At 45.2% G+C, this 19,623-nt stretch overlaps 1 protein-coding gene across 2 annotated transcripts; it reads right to left on the reverse strand.

Moving 5' to 3' along the window:
* Positions 1–4,008: 4,008 nt before the first annotated feature.
* On the reverse strand, positions 4,009–19,555 carry TRA2B (transformer 2 beta homolog). 2 transcript variants are annotated; one of them, XM_042024677.1, is made up of 9 exons: positions 19,425–19,554; positions 13,069–13,202; positions 9,545–9,707; positions 9,096–9,284; positions 8,193–8,308; positions 7,269–7,352; positions 5,463–5,525; positions 4,932–5,005; positions 4,009–4,413 (listed from the first exon to the last, which is right to left on the reverse strand). In XM_042024677.1, the coding sequence occupies exons 1-9, from the start codon at positions 19,458–19,460 to the stop codon at positions 4,403–4,405; spliced, it is 870 nt and encodes a 289-aa protein (XP_041880611.1). In that variant the 5' UTR covers positions 19,461–19,554; the 3' UTR covers positions 4,009–4,402. The 2 variants fall into 2 exon arrangements, with proteins under 2 accessions (XP_041880611.1, XP_041880613.1); XM_042024679.1 differs by lacking the exon at positions 4,009–4,413 and having other exon boundaries at positions 4,924–5,005; positions 19,425–19,555.
* Between the last annotated feature and the right edge of the window lie 68 nt (positions 19,556–19,623).

Genomic DNA, 19,623 nt, shown 5'->3' on the forward strand with positions numbered 1-19,623 from the left:
TTAATGCCCATGGGATGCAATACTCATTTACTGCTCCTCAATCCAGTCTTCTGACAGAGCTGGATGTAATAGAGGAGTCTCCTGCAGTTACCTGCATGAGCTCATCCCTCCTGCCCCTGATTTTTGGCTTTGCAGAAAGTGCTCAACAAACTTCTGCAGAAGCTTTCCCAGCCCTACAGAGCTGATACTGTTTCCCAGTTTTGGTGGATCTGTCTTGGTCCAGATGTGATGCTCAAGGGAAGTCTGTGCTTTGCGGAGGAAGATTTCAGAGCACTGGTACAAAACAGCTGGAGAGGCAGCAACCACACGGAAAAAATGGTCCTAAAACTGGTGCACGATCCAGCAGGAAAGGGAAAACATCTTCCAAGGGCAGCCTTGTAGGCAAGATCATTCCTCCCTGGAAAGAGATGCTGGCATGGAATGAGTCTGGAATGCGGCAGCAGGGGTGATAAAATGAGCAAAAGGCCATGAGAGGTTGAAGGAGAGTTTGTTTAGTCTGGAAAAGGACAGGATAACCTGCTGTGTGGGAAGGGCTGCCTTGAAAAAACAGGACAAACTAGGAAAAAAACGGAGTGTTTGGTTGATTGGATAGAGGAGGAGATGCTGCTCCTCAGCTGGAGGTTTTGGGAGGAGGTTGGGCAGACATCTGGGACTACCAAATCCACGTTGGTGCCGGCCTGGGGGAGGTTCCTGAGTCTCCTGCAAGCTCAGGACAAACAGCCTGGCCCACAGCTCCATTTTGTCCCGAGCCTTTGGTAAGCCTGTCTTGGAGCAGGCAGTTGGGATCCACGAGGTTTCATCGCCCTGTTCTGGCAGACTGGTGTTACTGGGACTTGCACTCAGGGCACTGTTTGGGCTCCTGCTAATGGAGCAGGCTGGAGCACCTGTGTTGGGATCTCTCCTTGGATCCCACATCCCCAGAGGGTGTCGGGAACAGGACAGAGAAGGGACAGCAGGGGGAGGGAGGATCCTGCCTTGAGCCAGCGTGGGTGTGGAGGCTCCAGAAGTTACCCCAGGAAGTTGCAGTAATCCAGTGGGAAAAGGAGGAACCTGCCTCACCTCTCTGCCCTGCAAGTTTTCCCTGAATCCTTAAGGATATTTTTCACTATTCACCATGCAGAGAATCTCAGCAGAGCTTCATCCCACCCCTGCACTGTCGGGATTGGGAACAAGGTGGGAACACAGCTGCTCCTTGCTCCATGGGGACCCACCTCTGGGTGCAGAGACTGCACAGGGGAGGCAGTGCCAAAACAAACCCTGTCCTAAAAATGAACCCATTTCCTTCACGAAAGGACTCTGTCTGTTCTCCTTTGTTCTCCCGAGCGTGTGGCAGAGGTGACTCTGTGCCACGATGCAGCAGAGTGGGATTGGGACATGCTGCTGGAGCAGATCCCACCTGCCCCTCACCACTCTGAGCAAGGCACGAGGCAGCTCCAGGCTGGGCAGATCCCAAATGTCCCTCATATGGTGGTGATGAACCGTCTGAAATGTGGGTTGTGGCTTTTAGAAACCTCCCAGAGAGAGAATGGTGCAGCTACTAAGGAGGTGAGGGAAGAGCTGGCATGGAAGCAGCCCACCTTGGGAGGTGGGATTACCCCTCAGGAAGAGCAGAGCTGAGAAAATAATTCACCATTTGGTTTCAATCGTTTTGCTCACCCTTTGCTGCGACATGAGTGAAAATTAGGTTTCGGAAGCTTCCAAGCCTGTAACAGTTGGAAATGCCAAGGTGGAGGCACTGGCATGGCTGGATAATTAAATTAGTGCCTGTGTTAATTACACCTGCACTGGGGCCGAGCACGAGCGAGACATTAACGATGGGAACGGTGGACAGGCACCAGTAGCTCCTTCCCAACAGGCTCCAAGTTTTGCTGACTCTCCCAAGGTGACGTCAATGCTATGGATCTCTGGGAACAAAGTGTGGAGCAAAGGGCAGCTGCCAGAGATGGGCACTAAGGAGGGTCCAAGCAGGAAATTGAAAGGATCAGCTTCTCCCCGCTCCAAAGCAGCTCATGGAATTCCATGAAGAGCAGAGAGCTACTGTGCAAGGGGTGCCTGGATGTACTGAACTGATACTGCCCCGATACTGTGCAGCTCCGAGCTCCACAATCCCTCTAGGGCCCCTCCTCGTGCCCAGGGAAACCCAGGAGATGCTGCAGGGACAGGAGCATCTCCTATACAGAGAGAGACCCAAACTGCCCCAGAGGAAATTGCACCTGCACATGTGGGGAGAGACCAGCGGCACAAACAGCTCCCGGTTTCCTTTTTCCCCCCCATGTGCTTCCAAAGTTTTTATTTGTCCTCTGCTGACGGGAAAGCGGGTCAGGAAAGGGCACAGCCTGCCACATCCAGCCAGCAGATGCTGCTTTGGTGGAGAATTCCTCACTGCCCTAGTGGGATCCATGCTGGGGGTTAGGGTATGCTCCCCACTCCCATGGGTAATTCCTGCCTCACTGCTGCCCCAGCACCAGGCCAGGCAGCCGGGGGTTCCAGCACACCACAGCCCACAGCAGCCGGTCAGCCGTGCCACAGGGCAACACTACACCCTGGGAGCATCAGAGCCCGGGCTGTTCCTGGACTGAGCGCCCTTGGAATGATTCAGCAGCAGGAAATGCTGGACAACAGGCTCTCCCCACAGCAGAGCTCCAGCAGCTGCTTCCACAAACCCCAGGAGCAGCTTTAATGGGGATTGTGGGGTGCACCTCAGCAAGCTGCCTCTCATGGACAACACCCATTGCCTCTGGCACCCTTGGCGGAATTTTCACCTGCATCTGAGCCCTACCAGCACCCCTGGTCCTCACAATGACATTGAGGGGCTGGAGCACATCCAGGGAAGGGAATGGAGCTGGGGAAGGGGCTGGAGCCCCAGGAGCGGCTGAGGGAGCTGGGAAAGGGGCTCAGGCTGGAGCAAAGGAGGCTCAGGGGGGACCTTGTGGCTCTGCACAAGTCCCTGACAGGAGGGGGCAGCCGGGGGGGGTCGGGCTCTGCTCGCAGGGAACAGGGACAGGAGGAGAAGGAACGGCCTCAGGCTGGGTCAGGGGAGGCTCAGGTGGGACATCAGGAAGGATTTCTTCAGGGACAGGGGGGGTCAGGCATTGGAAGGAGCTGCTGAGGGAGGTGGTGGAGTCCCCATTCCTGCAGGGATTTAAAAGCCCTGTGAATGTGGCTCTTGGGGACACGGGTCAGTGGTGGCCTTGGCAGTGCTGGGGAATGCTTGGACTCCATCTTAGAGGGCTTTCCCAAATGAAATGATTCCGTGATGCACCATGGCCTCCAATGCTCACACTGAGCATGGACCTGGCACAGGGATTTGGGACACTCTCAGCACAGGAGCCATGTGACACATTCCAAAAAATGTGTCACCACGAGCAACCAACTCAGCCCTGAATGGGCTGTTACTGCTCAGACAATTAAAAATAATTACTGCCATGGTCCTGTTGACCACTCTGGACAGTAGAAACAGGGAAGTTTTAACAAACACCTGGATAATTTGTAAATCCCTGAGACACCTGCTGTGCTGCTGTTGGGCACCTCCTCTCCAGAAAGCTGAAGCCCTGTTCCCTCAGTCCCTTCCTTTGCATGACGACACCATTCCTCAAACTTTGTTCCCTACATCCACAGAAATCATCAGTTTTGAGTCTAGAAATTTCCATTATTTCCACAAAACCCCACATTCTCACCACAAACCAATGTGGAAAGCTCCTCCAACACAAGATTAAAAAATAACTGGCTCACGGATCCAAGAGCACAAATTCACTACGTGGTATGACAGATACACCATGAAGCGTTGGCCCAAAATCTTTTAAATACAAGAGGCAACAGCTGAACACCCAAATGAGGGATTCAGTGCTGACTTCACAAGTGAGAAATGGACTTAAGAAGCACCTCAAGTGCAATTTACTTGTGGGACACCCAAAGACTGGTTCTTCCTGGAAGGAATGGACAGCACTTGCCCTGGGATTACTTCAGTGTTTTTGTTTTCTTGGCAAAAAAAGTAGGAAAAGAAAAAAACAAACTTCTTTTTATTTTATTTTCTCACTTTCGGAAAGCATTTTACACAGGTTTGGATCTTGGGAATAACTTGGAATCAGTAGAAAAAACTAACTGAACAGTTTTTGTCTTTACAATAGAAACCTTTCAGGAGTCAAAATGGAGACTAAAAAAATACATGCAAAACATACTCCTTTCAAAACACAACTGGAAACAAAGCACCAAACTACACAAATATGCAGAATGAAACAGCATTGAACACCACAGAAGTTGTCTTCATAAAAGGTGTAAAAGTCACCTAATTCACTAGGCACTGTCACTTGGTTAAACAGAAGAGACAATAAAAAAATATTGTCCACAAACTTGCAATTTCAACTCAAAGGCTGTAGATAGAAATTCCTCTATGTGTCATGCTTTAATAGCGACCTGAAAGACAAAAACCCAACAGTCAGACTTCAAGGATTGAGAGATTCCTGACTAAACCCACTGCCTATCTTCAAACCTGCACCAAATCTGAGCCTGATGTCCTAGAGGTAACCAAACTCCCAAACTCCTTTGTTAATAGAGTTCTGGAGGAAGAGACAGGATCTCAGACTCAAAACAAGGGCTGTTACATCACTTGTTTTTTCCAAACTAAGTATCTGCTCTGTCCTCAAGGCTGCCAGTTGTTCAATGAAGCATTGAAGGAACTGTGGCTCAATAAAATATCCACACCAAAGTCAATCTTAGTGGACAAAGAAGCTCAAAAGAAGTTCAGGGAATGGGGAACTTACTTTGGAGAGGTGAACTCTGTGATTGGGGCAGGCCCAGTTAAGGCCAGGTTGGATGGGGCTTGGAGCAAGCTGGTCTATGGAAGGTGTCCCTGCCCAGGGCACAGGGTGGAATGGGATGAGCTTTAAGGTCCCTCCCAACCCAAACCATTCTGTAAGTCCACGACTACTTACGAGGTGAGTAGGATCGGGATCTGGACCGGGATCTGTAGCCCCCTCGGCTGTAGTATGGCGATGGTGACCTCCTCCTGTGACAGGGGTGACACAAACAATCCCTTTGTTAAAACCTGCACAGGTGAGTGGCAGCAGCTTTATGTGGCTCCCTCTAACCCCATCCTGCTCTCAGGAATGCACTTGGGAAAGTGAACAAGCATGGAAGACCTGATCAACATTTCTACAGGGTAACAAAGCAAAGATCTGAATTCTCTTTTTTGTTACCAGGTTTTGTTACCAGTATTATTTTTGACTAATACAAGCTCTTGCACTCACAATCTGCTCTCATGTGAATTTAGTCTGAAGCCAGGAGCATCCCACACAAGCAGGGTAAACCAAATCCACCTTCACTTTTAAACTGAATTATTTGTCCAAGGTGAAGATTCCCTTGACTTGCAGTCAGTGCTACAGCCAGGTACCCCCAAAGCCCTCCAATCCAGGCACCCCCAAGTTTTGTGTTCCCTTGCCTTGTTCCACCAACTGAGTACACACCTGTAAAACTGATCCCTGTCCTGAACAGCTCTCCAGCCTCCTCCGCCGCCACCACCTCCTCCTCTGTGAAAACAAAACAAAAGCAGAGCGACTTTTAGGAATTTAAAAAATAAACAAAAAGTTCACTGTACAAAAAAACCCCATCATCAGAGTAAGAAAATGATGGGAAGAAAAGACAACATTAGTTCCTACACTGGATGATGCTGAATTACTTCATTTAATATTGATTTTTAAACACTTATCTACTCAAGGAGAACCTTCTGACTTAATATTTTCAAGTAGCAAAATCAACTCACTGTCATGAGGAAAAATATTGATTCCAAGGTGGAAGCAGGGAAAACCCTCCCAACCCTGACATTTTAACACTTTAGAGTCTCATTTAAACAAGAACTGTGATGTAACTTCTTACAGAGAACAGAAACAACATCTTACAGCATTAATATTGACTGGTTGGACTGAATCCTCAGATTCAGATCAGCAAAGCTTTACCAGGAGACTAAATCAAGTTTAAAGTCTTCTGCAGTTGTTTTTGGGGGACTGCTTTTTTTAGAGGTTATTCCTTCATTTACAGACACTTTTTCAGGCAAAATTAAGCCTCCCACAGCAACAAGGAGAAATTGAAGTTTTACCAGGACAATTCCCATCTGACACTGCATTTCCCTTAAGGCTTTATTTTCACAGAGGGCTGGGAATGCAAAGGAATTGTTACCAATGGAATTTTTAGGGTGGAGTATGCAATGCTCCACTGCATCTTGAACAATTCCAACTTTTCCTTCCTCAGGGAAGCACTCACAACATACCAACACTTCCCTCTCCCTCAACCAACCAGTGTCTGCAGGAGGGGAAAGGAGCAGACCATGACATTTTTCAAGTAGCCACACACAAGTCATTTGTGGCTCCATAATTATTCACAGAATCCCAGAACGGTTTGGGTTGGAAGGGACCTTAAACACCAGCCAGGGGCACCCCTGCCACAGGCAGGGACACCTCCCACTAGAGCAGGTCACTCTCACAGGCTCTCTCCTGACCCAATCACCCAATCCACAAACCCCTGTCAGAATGAAAAGGCATCACTTAAGCACTGAAGACTTGGGCCCATAACTTTAACACAGAATTCTGCAATTGCAGGAACGTTTGGTAGTGAAGACAGAAAAAAAATCAACTCTTATCTTTGTGTTCAAATTAACAGTGTCCCAGAAGTTGTGAGGATTTTGCAGGGGACAAGGATTTGCTGGAAAATGCAGGAAACAAATTTCTCTATCACCAAAACCAACTGCACCCCCAACCGTGTTTACACACACAACCAACCTGACAGGGGGTGTTAAAAAAGCCTTTTGAAACAGATGTCCAATACGAACAGGTCATGCTCCAATCCCCAATTCCTTATTTTTGGCAACATTTGAGGTGCCATAATTATCAGCAGGAGATACTGGGGACCACTGAAATGTCCCACTTTTTGTCTACTACACTGTGCACAAAACATACCAACTCAAATATTAATCTGCACCATTTCAGTACTCAAGGATGAACCAACCGAAGATTCTAAAATGAGAATACAAAGAACACTTTGTTTTTCAAAACTTAGTGCAGATTCAGAAAACATTTTGGACTAAGACAGGTCACAGGTTAAACCAATCCAACCAATTTGATTTGTACTGAGCAGTCGTTTTGGTGAACGTTTCACAGGAAGATTCCAGAATGACAGCGAGTGCAACAATATTCTGGAATAGTTATGTAGGATGAACTTGCACAGGTAGGTGAGAGAGCAGAGTTTAAAAAGCAATCAAATATTCCAAAGATGCTCACCTGTATGACCTGCTGTAATAGTCACGGTCATCGTAGCCTCTGTCATACCCTCTGTCATAGTAATCTCGTCGCCGTGAGCTGCCGCTGCAAGGAGTGAAGAGAATTGCACTTGCTAAGATACAAAACATTAACTTTGTCTGCAGTCTGTTAAATTCACACTATTTAAGCTGGGTTATACTATTACTTCCCATCCTCACAGCTGGATGACTGAGCACTCCTGTTTTCCCACCAGTTCAGGTGTGAACAGAAATACTTAAATAATTGCTTTTTAAATGCTTGAACTCTCAGTTATTTTCCTCAACCTCTATAAACCTCAACCTTTTGGTATTACAGGCACATGAGGAATTCCCTTCTGAGACAAGTCTTCATTCACTTTTAGCTCTGAAAATGCTTCCCCCTTCAATCAACTTTCTGATTAAAAAACACAACATCACCATAACCACCAGTAAGCTTAAAAGTCTTGGGAAATGAACTGGGGAATGACTTGGGAAAACAATTTACACACTGGTAACTGGGAGTCAGAAGTGTAGTGTGTGAACACAGTAAACTGCTAATCCCAAATATTAACTGAGCCACACACCAGTGTTTGTTCATTCATTCTTGAAAACCTGAGCTTGCAAAGGACATGAATATTTGAAGGTACATAGGAAAATTACTTAAACTAATTTATAAATTGTCAAAGTATCTTCTTGGTGACGTATGCATTACTACTGATGCTCACGGGTAGTGTTTTCAGTGTCCAGCACAGCAGCCATAAACAAGGAAACACAACTTGTGCATTAATGCAAAAGCCCAAGAAACCAGGAAAACCACCCAAAATCAGGTCTCTCAGAGGGGACACAGGAGTTTTTACAGAACAGTGAATCCTATTCTGTACTGGTTTGGGGAGGGGAAAACACAACCAAAACCACAGATAAAACTTACTAAGTGGGTCGTCCCATATAGATTCCAGGGGTAGGTGTGTGAGGTCTTTTTGTTATGGAAAAGTCTACCCGAATCCTTCTTCCATCCAACTCCATTCCATTGGCACGTTCCTTTGCCTAAGGAGTGATAGAAGAGCATTAGCTGTAGCTATGAACTTAAGCAACAACACGAACTTCTAACCACTGCTTTAAGCGTTAAAATGTCCTAAAATGGCTCAGTTTGGAGGCAGCGAATCTAATTTTTAAGATACTCTACGCCAGCTGGACTTAAGTGCCAGTAACCACTGAAAAACGTGACTTCTGTGGCACTAAAATCCTGGAAGGAACATCACTGAGCAATTTTTCCAGCTCTGACATGATTAAGAGCAACCTTTGAATATGCTGATGGAGGGAGATATAACTACTCCACCACAGAACATAAAGCATTTACAAGTTATAAGAACACCACTAAGGTATTCAAATACATCCTTCAAGCTACCATAACCTTGAATATAACATCAGAGCCATAAATAAAAAGTAAAAAACCCAGAACAGTTGTGTTTTGGGGGTTTTTGTCTGCCAAGTAGCAGGACCTACACCCCAAGCTCCAACCCAATGGGGAAGCCTTCATGCCAGATGTGAAAAAGACTGGACTTTCAGGAGTGGAGTTTATGCAGAATATAAGCCTTGTTCCAGCCCATAAAGGGCAGCTCTACAAGGACTGGCGTGAGTGTAGGATTCTCTGCTGGGTGACTACACAATTCCCCATTCATTCTGCAGCACTTCTAAGCCCAAATTCCATGATTATGAGATTCCAAGTATTTTTCAGGCTGTCAGTTTCCCCTGGCCGTACCCTGTGACGAAACATACACCCCAGGATCTCAGAGCCCAGCAAACATGGCACACACTGTGCACCCCAACCTACTTCCTTGGCATCCTCGACATTCTCGAAGTAGACGAACGCGAACCCTCGGGAACGCCGCGACTGCTGATCGTACACGATGGAAACGTCGGCGATGGGCCCATACTTGGAGAAAACCTCTCGCAGGTCTCGTTCTGTAGTGTACAGGCTCAGCCCAAACACTCCTAGACAACAGTTTGGGTCAGGATTTGCCTAAAGGAAGGGACACGGGCAGATGTTAGAATGAAATTGGGTTTATTCGCAGTGCAAGGTATTTCTCAAGTTGTGACTGTCAGAGCTTCAAGATGAACAACAACAAAGATGGGGCTGAGATTTGGGTCACGCACTAATAGATAGTAATAAATTCAACCTACAGAACATAAGCCTTTCACAAAACCCCTTTGTGTTTCTCACAAAACAGAGACTGATTCCAGGATGCATCCAGGACCGTGACTCATCCCTCACACACGTACCCTGTTTCCAATGTGACGTCTCCGAGTAGACATGGGGGAATGGCTGTGACTGTGCCGTCGCCTGTAGTCCCGACTGTACGACCTACTTCTGGATCTCCTGTGGGAGCGGGACCGGGAGCGGGACCTGGTGTAGTGTCTGCGGGAACTCCTCCTCGATCTAGACCTGAGCGAAAGAGGAGAAAGTACAGCGCTGGGCTTGTTTGGGTGTTTACCATTTCAAAAATCCATCAGATAGTCACAAAAAGCTCAAGTAATTGTTTTCCAAAATCCTGCAGTACCACATACCTCAGCTACAATCCATTTACTCACTACTCTCAAGGACTGCGTGCTAAATCTTTACTATCAGATTACTGCAGATGCTCTCAGGGCATTCCTGCTGCAGCCCAGGAACTTCCTCTTGATCACAGTGAGCTCTTCCTTCAACAAAGCTACCTTGGTGTGACACACTAGTGCTTAGAATATTCAGTGTTTAGGTAAAAACAAGTGGGGGGGCTTTCTTTTCACTTCTATCAGACAAGGGGAACAGTAAATATGCCTTAACACAAAGCATGCACCACTGAGGGGGCACTCTCTTAGTGCTGCCTTGGGTGACACTGAAAAACAAATGCACTCTTTAAAGTCTGGCAAACGCCCCCAAAACAGAGCTGAACACAATCTGAAGAAATCAAGCCTGAGCTGGCTCATTTACCTGCTGGTATTTCAGCAGTTATTTAGCACTGCTTGTTCATGAATATTTGCATGTTCACACTCTTAAGTGCATTTATGCAAAGGTGCAACTGCTCACTAATCCTTTTTCCCCCCAAATTTTTTCTTACATCATGAGCTCTGTGGACACGAGGGTCTGAAACTCTTCAATTCCTTCTCCCAAAGCCTCAGGCTTCCCATGACAGCCAATCCTAGCGGAGAAGCTGGGCACTGGCTACACCTGACCTTGGTCTGCACTGAATAACCTGCATTTCACACCACTCCAAAGAAAAACCCCTGCAAGGCTAAGAAGAGCAATAAACAGGGTAACAGTCAATGGATCTGAGTCAGAAATTGCTCATTTTCAGGCTCTTGTGTCTTAAATGTCCCTTTCCTCTAATTCCACAGCAGCACCACCACACTGGCATGAAGGAAGCTGTGAACCTTAACTGCTTTTACTCCTGAGCATTTAACAGCTTCTTCCAGGATTTCTCACCAAGTGTTACCAGACAGCCAAACTGTACAATCTATCTCCTCAAAAAACACCTTCAAGCTCATCAGGAGTGAGCCAGAGCAGCTCAACTTAAAATGCATATTCATGTCCAGGAGAAATTAATTCCCATTACAGCACTTCTTACTATGTATTTATAAAGAAAACATTATTTTTGGCAACAACAACAACAACAACAAAAAGATAACTTCCCTGAAGCTGGGAAAGCAGTAAAAAAAGGACAGAAATTATAATATCAATAAAAAAAGAAGCTCTACACATGCACACAGCCACATTTCAGCCACTGATACAGGAAAAAAAATAATTACGGCAAACACAGAACTGACATTTCAGGTACCAGAATGGTATCAGCCAAAGATAGGAGCTACAAACTTCAGTAAAAGTAGATTTTAAAATCAAGTATATCCACACCCCAACTGATAAAAACACCAGGACACAGGTTGGTTCCCAAATCAAAGTTTAATTTATAAAGCTGGTAACTCAAAAATACATTTGCAACAGAAACTACCAAGAAATATAGAAGTTATCACAGGGTTATTTCTCTGGGGAAAGCCAGAGTCAAGTGATCTGCCCGTGACCACATCCCGATGTGTGACAGCACTGCACAGAGATTAAAGTATGTTGTTTCTAAATATGTGCCTTGACACAATTCTGTCCAAATCTAATAATCAACACTAACTCTGGGATGTAATTCCATTATTTCCAGCCATAGGCATCTTCTAGACAGCTGTTAAATGCTCAGGAAGTCGTGGTAGTTATAAACTTCTACTTTTTAGTCATCTAAAAGTAGAAAGTCAGTTGCCAGGGTACTATTTAAAGACAGTTTATTGCAAAAGTAAGATTTGCCAGGTCTCTCATAAATTCCACATACTGTATTTGCTTCTTCAGAATTGTACACATTCTGTGACTGCATTTTTACTCAGTATTGTGGTTATTCTGCAAGTGGGAAACATGGTGCTTTAAAGAGTATGGAATCCCTGGAGTCATACGGATTAAGGGGCAGAAGGATATGCTGGGAGGGTGTCCTGACTTTGTTGTTTCAATATTAAAAGGTTCCCCAGATGTGGTTTGCAGCCTCCTTCCCCTGAGGTTTTCAAACCCCAACTGGATACAGCCCTGACAGCAAGGTCTGAGCCCAGAGCTGAGTGCCCTGAGCAGGATCTGGGACTGGACCTTTCCTGAGCTGCCCCACCATCTCTGGCTGCTGGCACTTGCACAGGTCACTCCAATTCCACACTCTGACTGTGCTACTCTAACAAGTATTTATTCATTTGACACGTTTCTTCTTACACCACAGGGACTGCCAGGTGCATGATATGACACTTGGGACTGCGCCTGAATTAAACAAAAAACCCCATTCTCCTGCTGTCAAAGCTTCCCAACTACCTTCCCTTCCACAAAAGCCTTTCACTTGGATTTTGCAAGATTTAACACACTATTTGAAAAGTGGTTTTGATTGCTGACAGCACAGTATCTTCCTCCAGCCTGCCCCCCAGGCTTCGGCAATTCACTGCTTGTTCACATCAAAAGTGTGTTGTGAACAGCTCACCTGGCAACCCCACTGCTGAAACTTTACTTTTTTCAGCCTGAATGCCTACAAATGAGTAAAGAAATGATCAAAACATTAATTTCTGTAGTCAGGAGTCAACTATCTACTCTCTTTAGATGAATTCTGACCCTGCACACAGCTTGATTGGCAGGTGAGTATCAGGAGAGGTAACACAGTGCAAAAGGCATGCGGAGGTTTGTGCTGCCACATAAATACAATAAGCAAGTTCTCCCCAACTTTTCTGGAGAGCTTGCAGAGCAGTCTAATATTCAAAGCTTCCTACCCTGTTAATTTTCAAGTTAAATCAATGTATATAAAATGTCAGACTGTGAAAGTCACATTTATCTCTACTGCTTCTTTCCACTACTCCAGGAACATCACTGCTTCCAGTGAGGAAACATAATACACAAACGTGACTTAAAATGGGAAATGCGCTCATGCACCAAACTCTGTTAATGCACAGAAAAACTAAGACCTAGAGTTCCTAGTACTCCATGCTCAGAGACAAGTCAACATTCCAAGAGATAAAAAGGCAGGCTCTTCCTAAGTGTATCAGCAAGGATACAAGCCTACACTGCTGACTTAATTGTTGGAAGAAGCAGCAAAATTATCTAAATTTATATAATTTGGCTTTCCCAATCCTGAAACCACACACACCCCTTTGTATTCCATGTCCACAGAAGATCCACTAACTCTGGAAACAGAACTGGCTAAGCTGGGCCACCTCTGACAATCATCTGACTTGTGAGGAGGAGGAAGAGGTAAAAGAAGCAAACTCACCTGGATTCAGACCTGGATCTAGATTTTGACCTGGAGCGCCTGGAATCCTCCTTAGAGCGAGATCTTGCAGGGGTGTGCCTCCCCGACTTGCCAGACCCATGAGCACTTCCGCTTCTGGAAGCAGAACGGGATTCCTGCACGCAGATATTGAAAGCCTAATTTGTACACAATTCCTTGTTCACCTACGGGCTGTAAACAAGCTCCAGTGAAATAAATGGTAAATACTCATAGCTATGTGTCCGGGCAGTCGGCATTAGCACTGCCTAGATTTTTAAGGAGTTTTTTTTTTTCCCTGGTAGACACTTCTTTACCCTGCATGTACTTTTGCTATTAAACAGATAATGCATGCATGTTTAGCAAAATATACAGGGACACATAAACAGACTAGTAATTACTTAGCGTAGTGCTTTCAGATTCCAGATTACTTCTTATCTTAACTTCATTTTTATTCCTTTTCTTCATTCTTCCGTTTCAAATTCTGACTTCTTTCATCTTCCCCACTTCACACAAATTGCTCAATATTCTACAAGTGGGACTTCTGGTCTGATAATTAGCATGCATTCACTTTCTTTTTTTTCAAATTTCAGCTTCACTTATTCCTGAGCTTCAAATAATTCTCATTTATAAAACTTGTCAAATGGCGACTTCCGCATTTTCCTTCTTCAACATTAACCTTAATAGAAAAAGAACAGGATGAAGAATATTTAAGAACTCCAGGATAAAATCTAGTGCCAAAACTGAAACTAGAAAAAAAAAAGTGTTGTGGACTTTTACTATAAATGCAGTTCAAGAATTGAATCTACCAAAGCCCTACAATTTTATCAACAGGTTCAGTCAACTCAGTTTAACTTAGCCCTAAGTAGCTGGATTTGCTATTTATGCCTGTATTTAATAGCAAGTGCAACTGGATCAACTGAGTACCTACTAAGGAATTGCAGCATCAGGAAACTCAAAATAATTTGCACTATCAGCCACACACTGAGACAAAATCAACAAGGAGTGACTCCAGTGAGGTCTTGCTGCGGTCACTGATGGATGTGCTTTTGAATGCAGAAAGCACAGTGTGGTTGGTCCTTCCATGAACTACAATTATCTGAATTTTGGGCCCCTCCTGCAGTTTGGCAGCCCTGGTGTGAAGGTTTAACACACACCCCCAGCTGCCTGCACAAGTGGGATTACATGTGCAGGCTTTGTGCTTCTACAGAAATCTGAATTTCCCACCGACCAGAACTGCACTTGTGGGCCCCACACTCCAAACTGCTCTGGAGTAACACCCCACCTGCTCTGTTAATTACTGGCAATCTTCTCTGGCAGTGACATGACCTAATTAGCAGTTTCAACTTATGTATTTTTATTTTTAAGTCAGTATAATGCTTGGCTTTAGTCATATACCTTAAACACCTGAACACACTAGAAAGTATTCTTAACTTCAAGATACTAGAGAAAAATTTAAATTCAGCAGAATTATCCTTCTTTCTAAAAACAATCCTAAATTTAGTGTAAATTCTGATGAAGAAAGCTCACTAATGACACTGGGTACCAGATTTCTCTCAAAAATCCCCTGGTTTATCTTTGTAACATCTCTGAACACCAACTTAATGGGAATCCACTAAGCATTCAGAAATTAATTTGCTAACCCGAAATTTAATCATGCTTCAACCACATCCATTCAACTTCAACTGAATTTTACCTGTTTACAATTCCCTACCGTACAGGGGAAAGGAACACGACTTATAGGATAAAGCAGGTTTGCAATTCGTTCCAAGAGCAACAGAAACAGCACAAAGTTGATCAAGGCCATATTCTTAATACAAATGTTTAAAGTCTTGTTCTAAATTACAGCTCCCCCATGTACTAACACTGCAAAGGGCAGGGGGAATATTAAGGAGCAATTTAAGTTACAATTAACTAATTTAACCTAAACCCATTACTACCTTCCAAAGGAAACACTCCACAGAGATGAGTTTTGAGTTAATATATTAATTTTGCCATAAGAAGTCTTAGCTCTTTAACAAAGTTAGACAAAGCAAGATTGAAGAAGGACTAAAACCCAAACTAAGGCTGTTCTTCACTTCAGGAAATATACTTCAATTCACGAAAGATAATCTGGGCTAAACAGAAGGAGCTGTGTCCAAATACAGGTGGTCTGAGACCAGAAAGAAAAGGAGAAATGCAGGATTGGAGGGAAGCAGCTGGGAGGATTTTGCCCACAAACAGACCCCAAACCCTTTTCAGAGTTTTAGAAGTCAAAAAGCTTTGAAGAAATGAGTAGAGAACACATAAGTCTTCATATATTTGGTACATTCTTCGGGCAATCTTTGCTGTATTATGTTAAGGTTGATGTGGAATCTGGACACTTGAGGAACTGAGCAGAAATTTGGGAAGAGAAAGTCCTTAAGACAACTATCTACCTAAATCAAAACAATTAAACAGCTGGCCTATTTTCATTCAACTCCTCTGCACTTCACATTTCCCAGTCTTTAAACATCCACTTTCTTTTCCAGATCATCCTTCAACCCACCAAACTTTACAGGATGATGGCACTTCTTTATTCCAACCTTAGAGGAATTCAGGGCACCTCACCTGCTCTGGGTATCACCAGGACTGGTGATAACCCCCCCAAAATTACCAAGTTGCCCCTTTTCCACCCCAAGCCCCAGGAAATCCTCCCTATCCAAAGTTCCAAGAACCAGGGGCCTGCAGCACTGCAAATTTAATTTACACCCTTGAGGGTTCACACCAGTCACTCCCACAGCTCATTTCTCCCATCTGGTTTCGTTGTTCTTTACATTTTCTTTTCCTACTCTTTGCTCTTCCACTCTGTAAATTTTAAGTGATTTAAAAATGTCAAAGTGTGCTCCTGGCATGACATGGGGAAGGAGTAAGAAACAACCTTCTTTACCTTGCCTATATTCCAGCACTGCTGGTCAGCAGATCCAGACTGGTATTCACTAAACAATAACCATTTTTTCCCCCTAACGTTAGGTTTGGACAATGTGAATTTAACCCCCATCCCCAGATCCCTTGGTCTTTAACAACAGCTCTTCCCCTCCATTGGGTGCTTCTGGAATTCCCGTGGAAGCCCTGAAGTCCAGGCTTGTGGATTCCAAATGGTTCTTTCCAGACCTTGAGCACGTTCAGACAAAGTGTAATACTGCAGGGATGATTTTAACAGCTCTAAGCACATTCACAAAGAGTGCTACAGCTATGTACTCTGAGCAGGGAATGTCCCAAAGCAGGATTATTTGGGGGGCAGTAGGTAGGAAAGGTTTCCATGGACAGAAGCAGCTGAAAAGCAGGTGATGGCCACCGTTCTTTGCACTTCTGAGATCCAAACGTTTTTCCTCACAGGAACGGAAGTTACAAATTTCAGCCAGTAACGTAAGATACGGAGAAATAAAAGTATTAAGGTTTTATAATCATAAACTCCTATGAACTTCTGTATTTCCACTTGTTTTCCTAAGGAAAGGTGCAGCCTCACAGGACATTATCAGATCTGCAGCCCCTTTATTCAAGGTGTCACTGTGCTGACTCCACATTCCCCAACCTCTCCATTTGGGAACAGTTGCCTCTCTTTCCCTGAGGGACACGAGATCACTGCTGGGGGAGCTGGGGATTCACTCTGAGGGAGAGCAGAACCATCCCTTTCTACAGGTTCCCAAACTCCACACAGAAAGAACACAGTGTGTTTTGAAAAATCAGGCCACAGCTTCCTCCCACCACCTCTGCCACTGACCCTGTGGGCTCTTCCAGTGCCCCAAGATGGCAGGAAATTAATCCACCAGCAAAATCTAAATTATTTTCTGACAGGTTTGGGCATAGCTCCCCAAGAGGTCCCATCAAGTGCCAGCTGGTGAGGGAGGAACACAGGGAACGGTCCATCCCTTTCCCTTTGGTGGCACTGAGTGATCAACTTGTCCCTAATCCCAAACTGCTTCCTCAGACCTCCTTCTCCCACAATTTAGTAACAAAAATCACTCCTTTTTGAAAATACAGGTATTAAATACCTTGTAAGCAATCTGTAAATTGAGCATATATACATAAAAAAAAAAAAACAAACCCAAACAAACCCCCCCCCCGACTCAGGTACTGAACAGCTTCTGACCACATAACAAGCCACTGCTGTCATAATTAACTAATTCACAGGATAGGATTAATTAATTTAGCCTTTAACTAGTCTTTTTCCAACCCCTCCATGCCTGAATCCCATGTGCTTCAGTGAGAACAATTTCAATGAAAACAAAATTAAGTTGGAAAACCATGGCATTGCAGTGTAACAACAGTGTCTTAAGTATATTCCAGTGTTTAATTATTAGAAGCATTTCGTAATTTATAGTTTCTTCAGTCAAAAAGTTTCTAGAGTTCATTCCATTATGGAGCATAAAGCTGTAAAAGAGAATTCAAGTGGGGATTTTTTTCATCTTCTTATGCCCCTCTCCCATTTTAAAAATGCCATAAGCCAGTGTAAATTCGTGCTGCTGCTTAACCAAGTCCCATTCCTGGTGAAAGCACCTGGAATTCCTTCTTCATCCCACAAACTGCCATGAGGACTCAATCAAGTCAAGCCTGCAAACCAATGCAGCTGGAAATGGGAGTAAAACAAGATCCAGCTGATTGAATTCCCAGATCTGACCGACAGAACAAACACTACTAAGGGAGAGAACAGGAACATGTTTTCAGGAGCACTATTCCTGTTGGCAGCCTGCGCTTGGGACAGTTTAAGACAGTTGTAGTCATACTCCAGATTATTTATCCAAACACTCTACTCTGCAGAGATTCCAGCTTGGAAAAGCAGAAAAGCCATTGACTCTGTAAAACATAAGCCATAAGTAAGCAAAAAAAACCCTCATAAATAACGCTGGCAAGAGCAGAAAGAAAACCAATCCCTGCTCCAGTCTGGAATAGCAGGTGTGTAGCTCTATCATTTCAGCTTTACAAGTCCATTACAAACTTACCTACTTAAAAGTCACAAAAGTTCAGACATAACTCATTTTAGGCACTGGCAAAGACTGCCTATAAATGCTTTCATACATTTTTTCAATTAAAAAAAATAAAAAAGGAGCAGACAACAATTTCTGTGCCCCAATACCCTGCACGATTATGTTCCACGCAAAAAGACTTTGCTACAAAAGCTTTATTATTTCCACTCTTTCTGACTGAAAACACAACGCAGGTAATTCTGGCAAACTTTACTAAGACTAAATTGGCTTCCAGTCCGACTTGCACAACAATTAAAGCAACTTTAAAAAAACTTAACACACAAAAAATCTACCTTGAGCAAAAAATAGCCCCTCACTAAAAACACGCCAGAGTGAATGAAGATATCAATGAAAAGATAACACTGGCGCTGGCACGAGTCTATTCCTTAATCCTTGTCTTTCACCATTCATTCCCATTTTTAGTCCCTTGGAGACCAAATTTTTCTAATCTCACCTACCTTGAAGTAGAAACACCAATTACTACGGCCTCTTCTAGAGGATTAATAAGATAAAATTGTATTCTAAGAAAGACATTGCTCAGAATTACTACGTTCTCTTATTTCTCGCCCCCTCCAGTTCAAAACTTAGGAATTTATCACCTCCACAGCTCCCTCCGATGCTGCTGCAAGATACTTGAATTATACTGAAAAAAAACCCCAAAACACAGTACTGACCCTAATTAAAGGCATCAAAGGCAAACAAGGTTGATCCACTAAATAAAAAGCAACTGCACATGTGCATCACAAACGTGAAGCTTAGCAAGTCATCTATTTCAGCATTAATAAAATGCCCATCCGGACAGTGAGATTTTGCCGAAACTACGAGTCTTGAGAGGTATCTGCTGCAGGTTTCACAAAGCGAAGGGGTTGCCTCCAACTATCAAGTTTAAATTAGAGGAGAGCCCGAGCCACCCGGACGCCAGGCCCGAGGAGCACTTATTGTTACAGGCGAGAGGCAGTGAACAGCAGTCTAAATTAGAGAGCAACTCAAGAGTGGATTGCAAGGCGGCTCTGGAGAGAGGATAATAACAGGATTCCCCTTCCGCAGGGGTGGGATGGAGGACGAGGGGCCCCTGAGGGCTCGGGGCCGCCATTTTGTCCCTCCCGGGCGCGCGCGGTCCCGGCCCAAGATGGCGCCGGGCACCTCACGCGGGGAGCGGCCCCTCCGCCATTGCCCCCGCCGCGCCGCCTCACCCTCCTCTCCGCTCCCGCGGAGGCTCCGCCACCCGCGAAAGGGGACATAAGGGTACACAGGGGGAACACGGGGGGACACGGGGGAACGCGGGGGCGCCGGCGCCCCCCGAAGGAGATGGGGGTGTGTGAAGAGGGGAGGGAAAGGGGGCCCGGCCGCGCAGCGCGCTCGGGCTCCGTGTATTACCCGCTCGCCGTAGTTTTGCTCCCCGCTGTCGCTCATCGTCCCGTCCCACCGTTCCCGCCGCCGCCCGAACCGGACACGACCGACCCCGGCGACAGCGCCGTCCGCGCGGGAAGTGACGAGACCGCGGGGCCGCGCGCGCGCGCTCGGCAGGACACGCCCACAGCCAGAGCCACGCCCACAGCCAGAGCCACGCCCACAG

Source organism: Corvus kubaryi, unplaced genomic scaffold, assembly GCF_017639235.1.
Source record: "Corvus kubaryi isolate FWS band 111438036 unplaced genomic scaffold, C.kubaryi_AGA036_p1.0 37264, whole genome shotgun sequence".
NCBI lineage: Eukaryota > Metazoa > Chordata > Aves > Passeriformes > Corvidae > Corvus > Corvus kubaryi.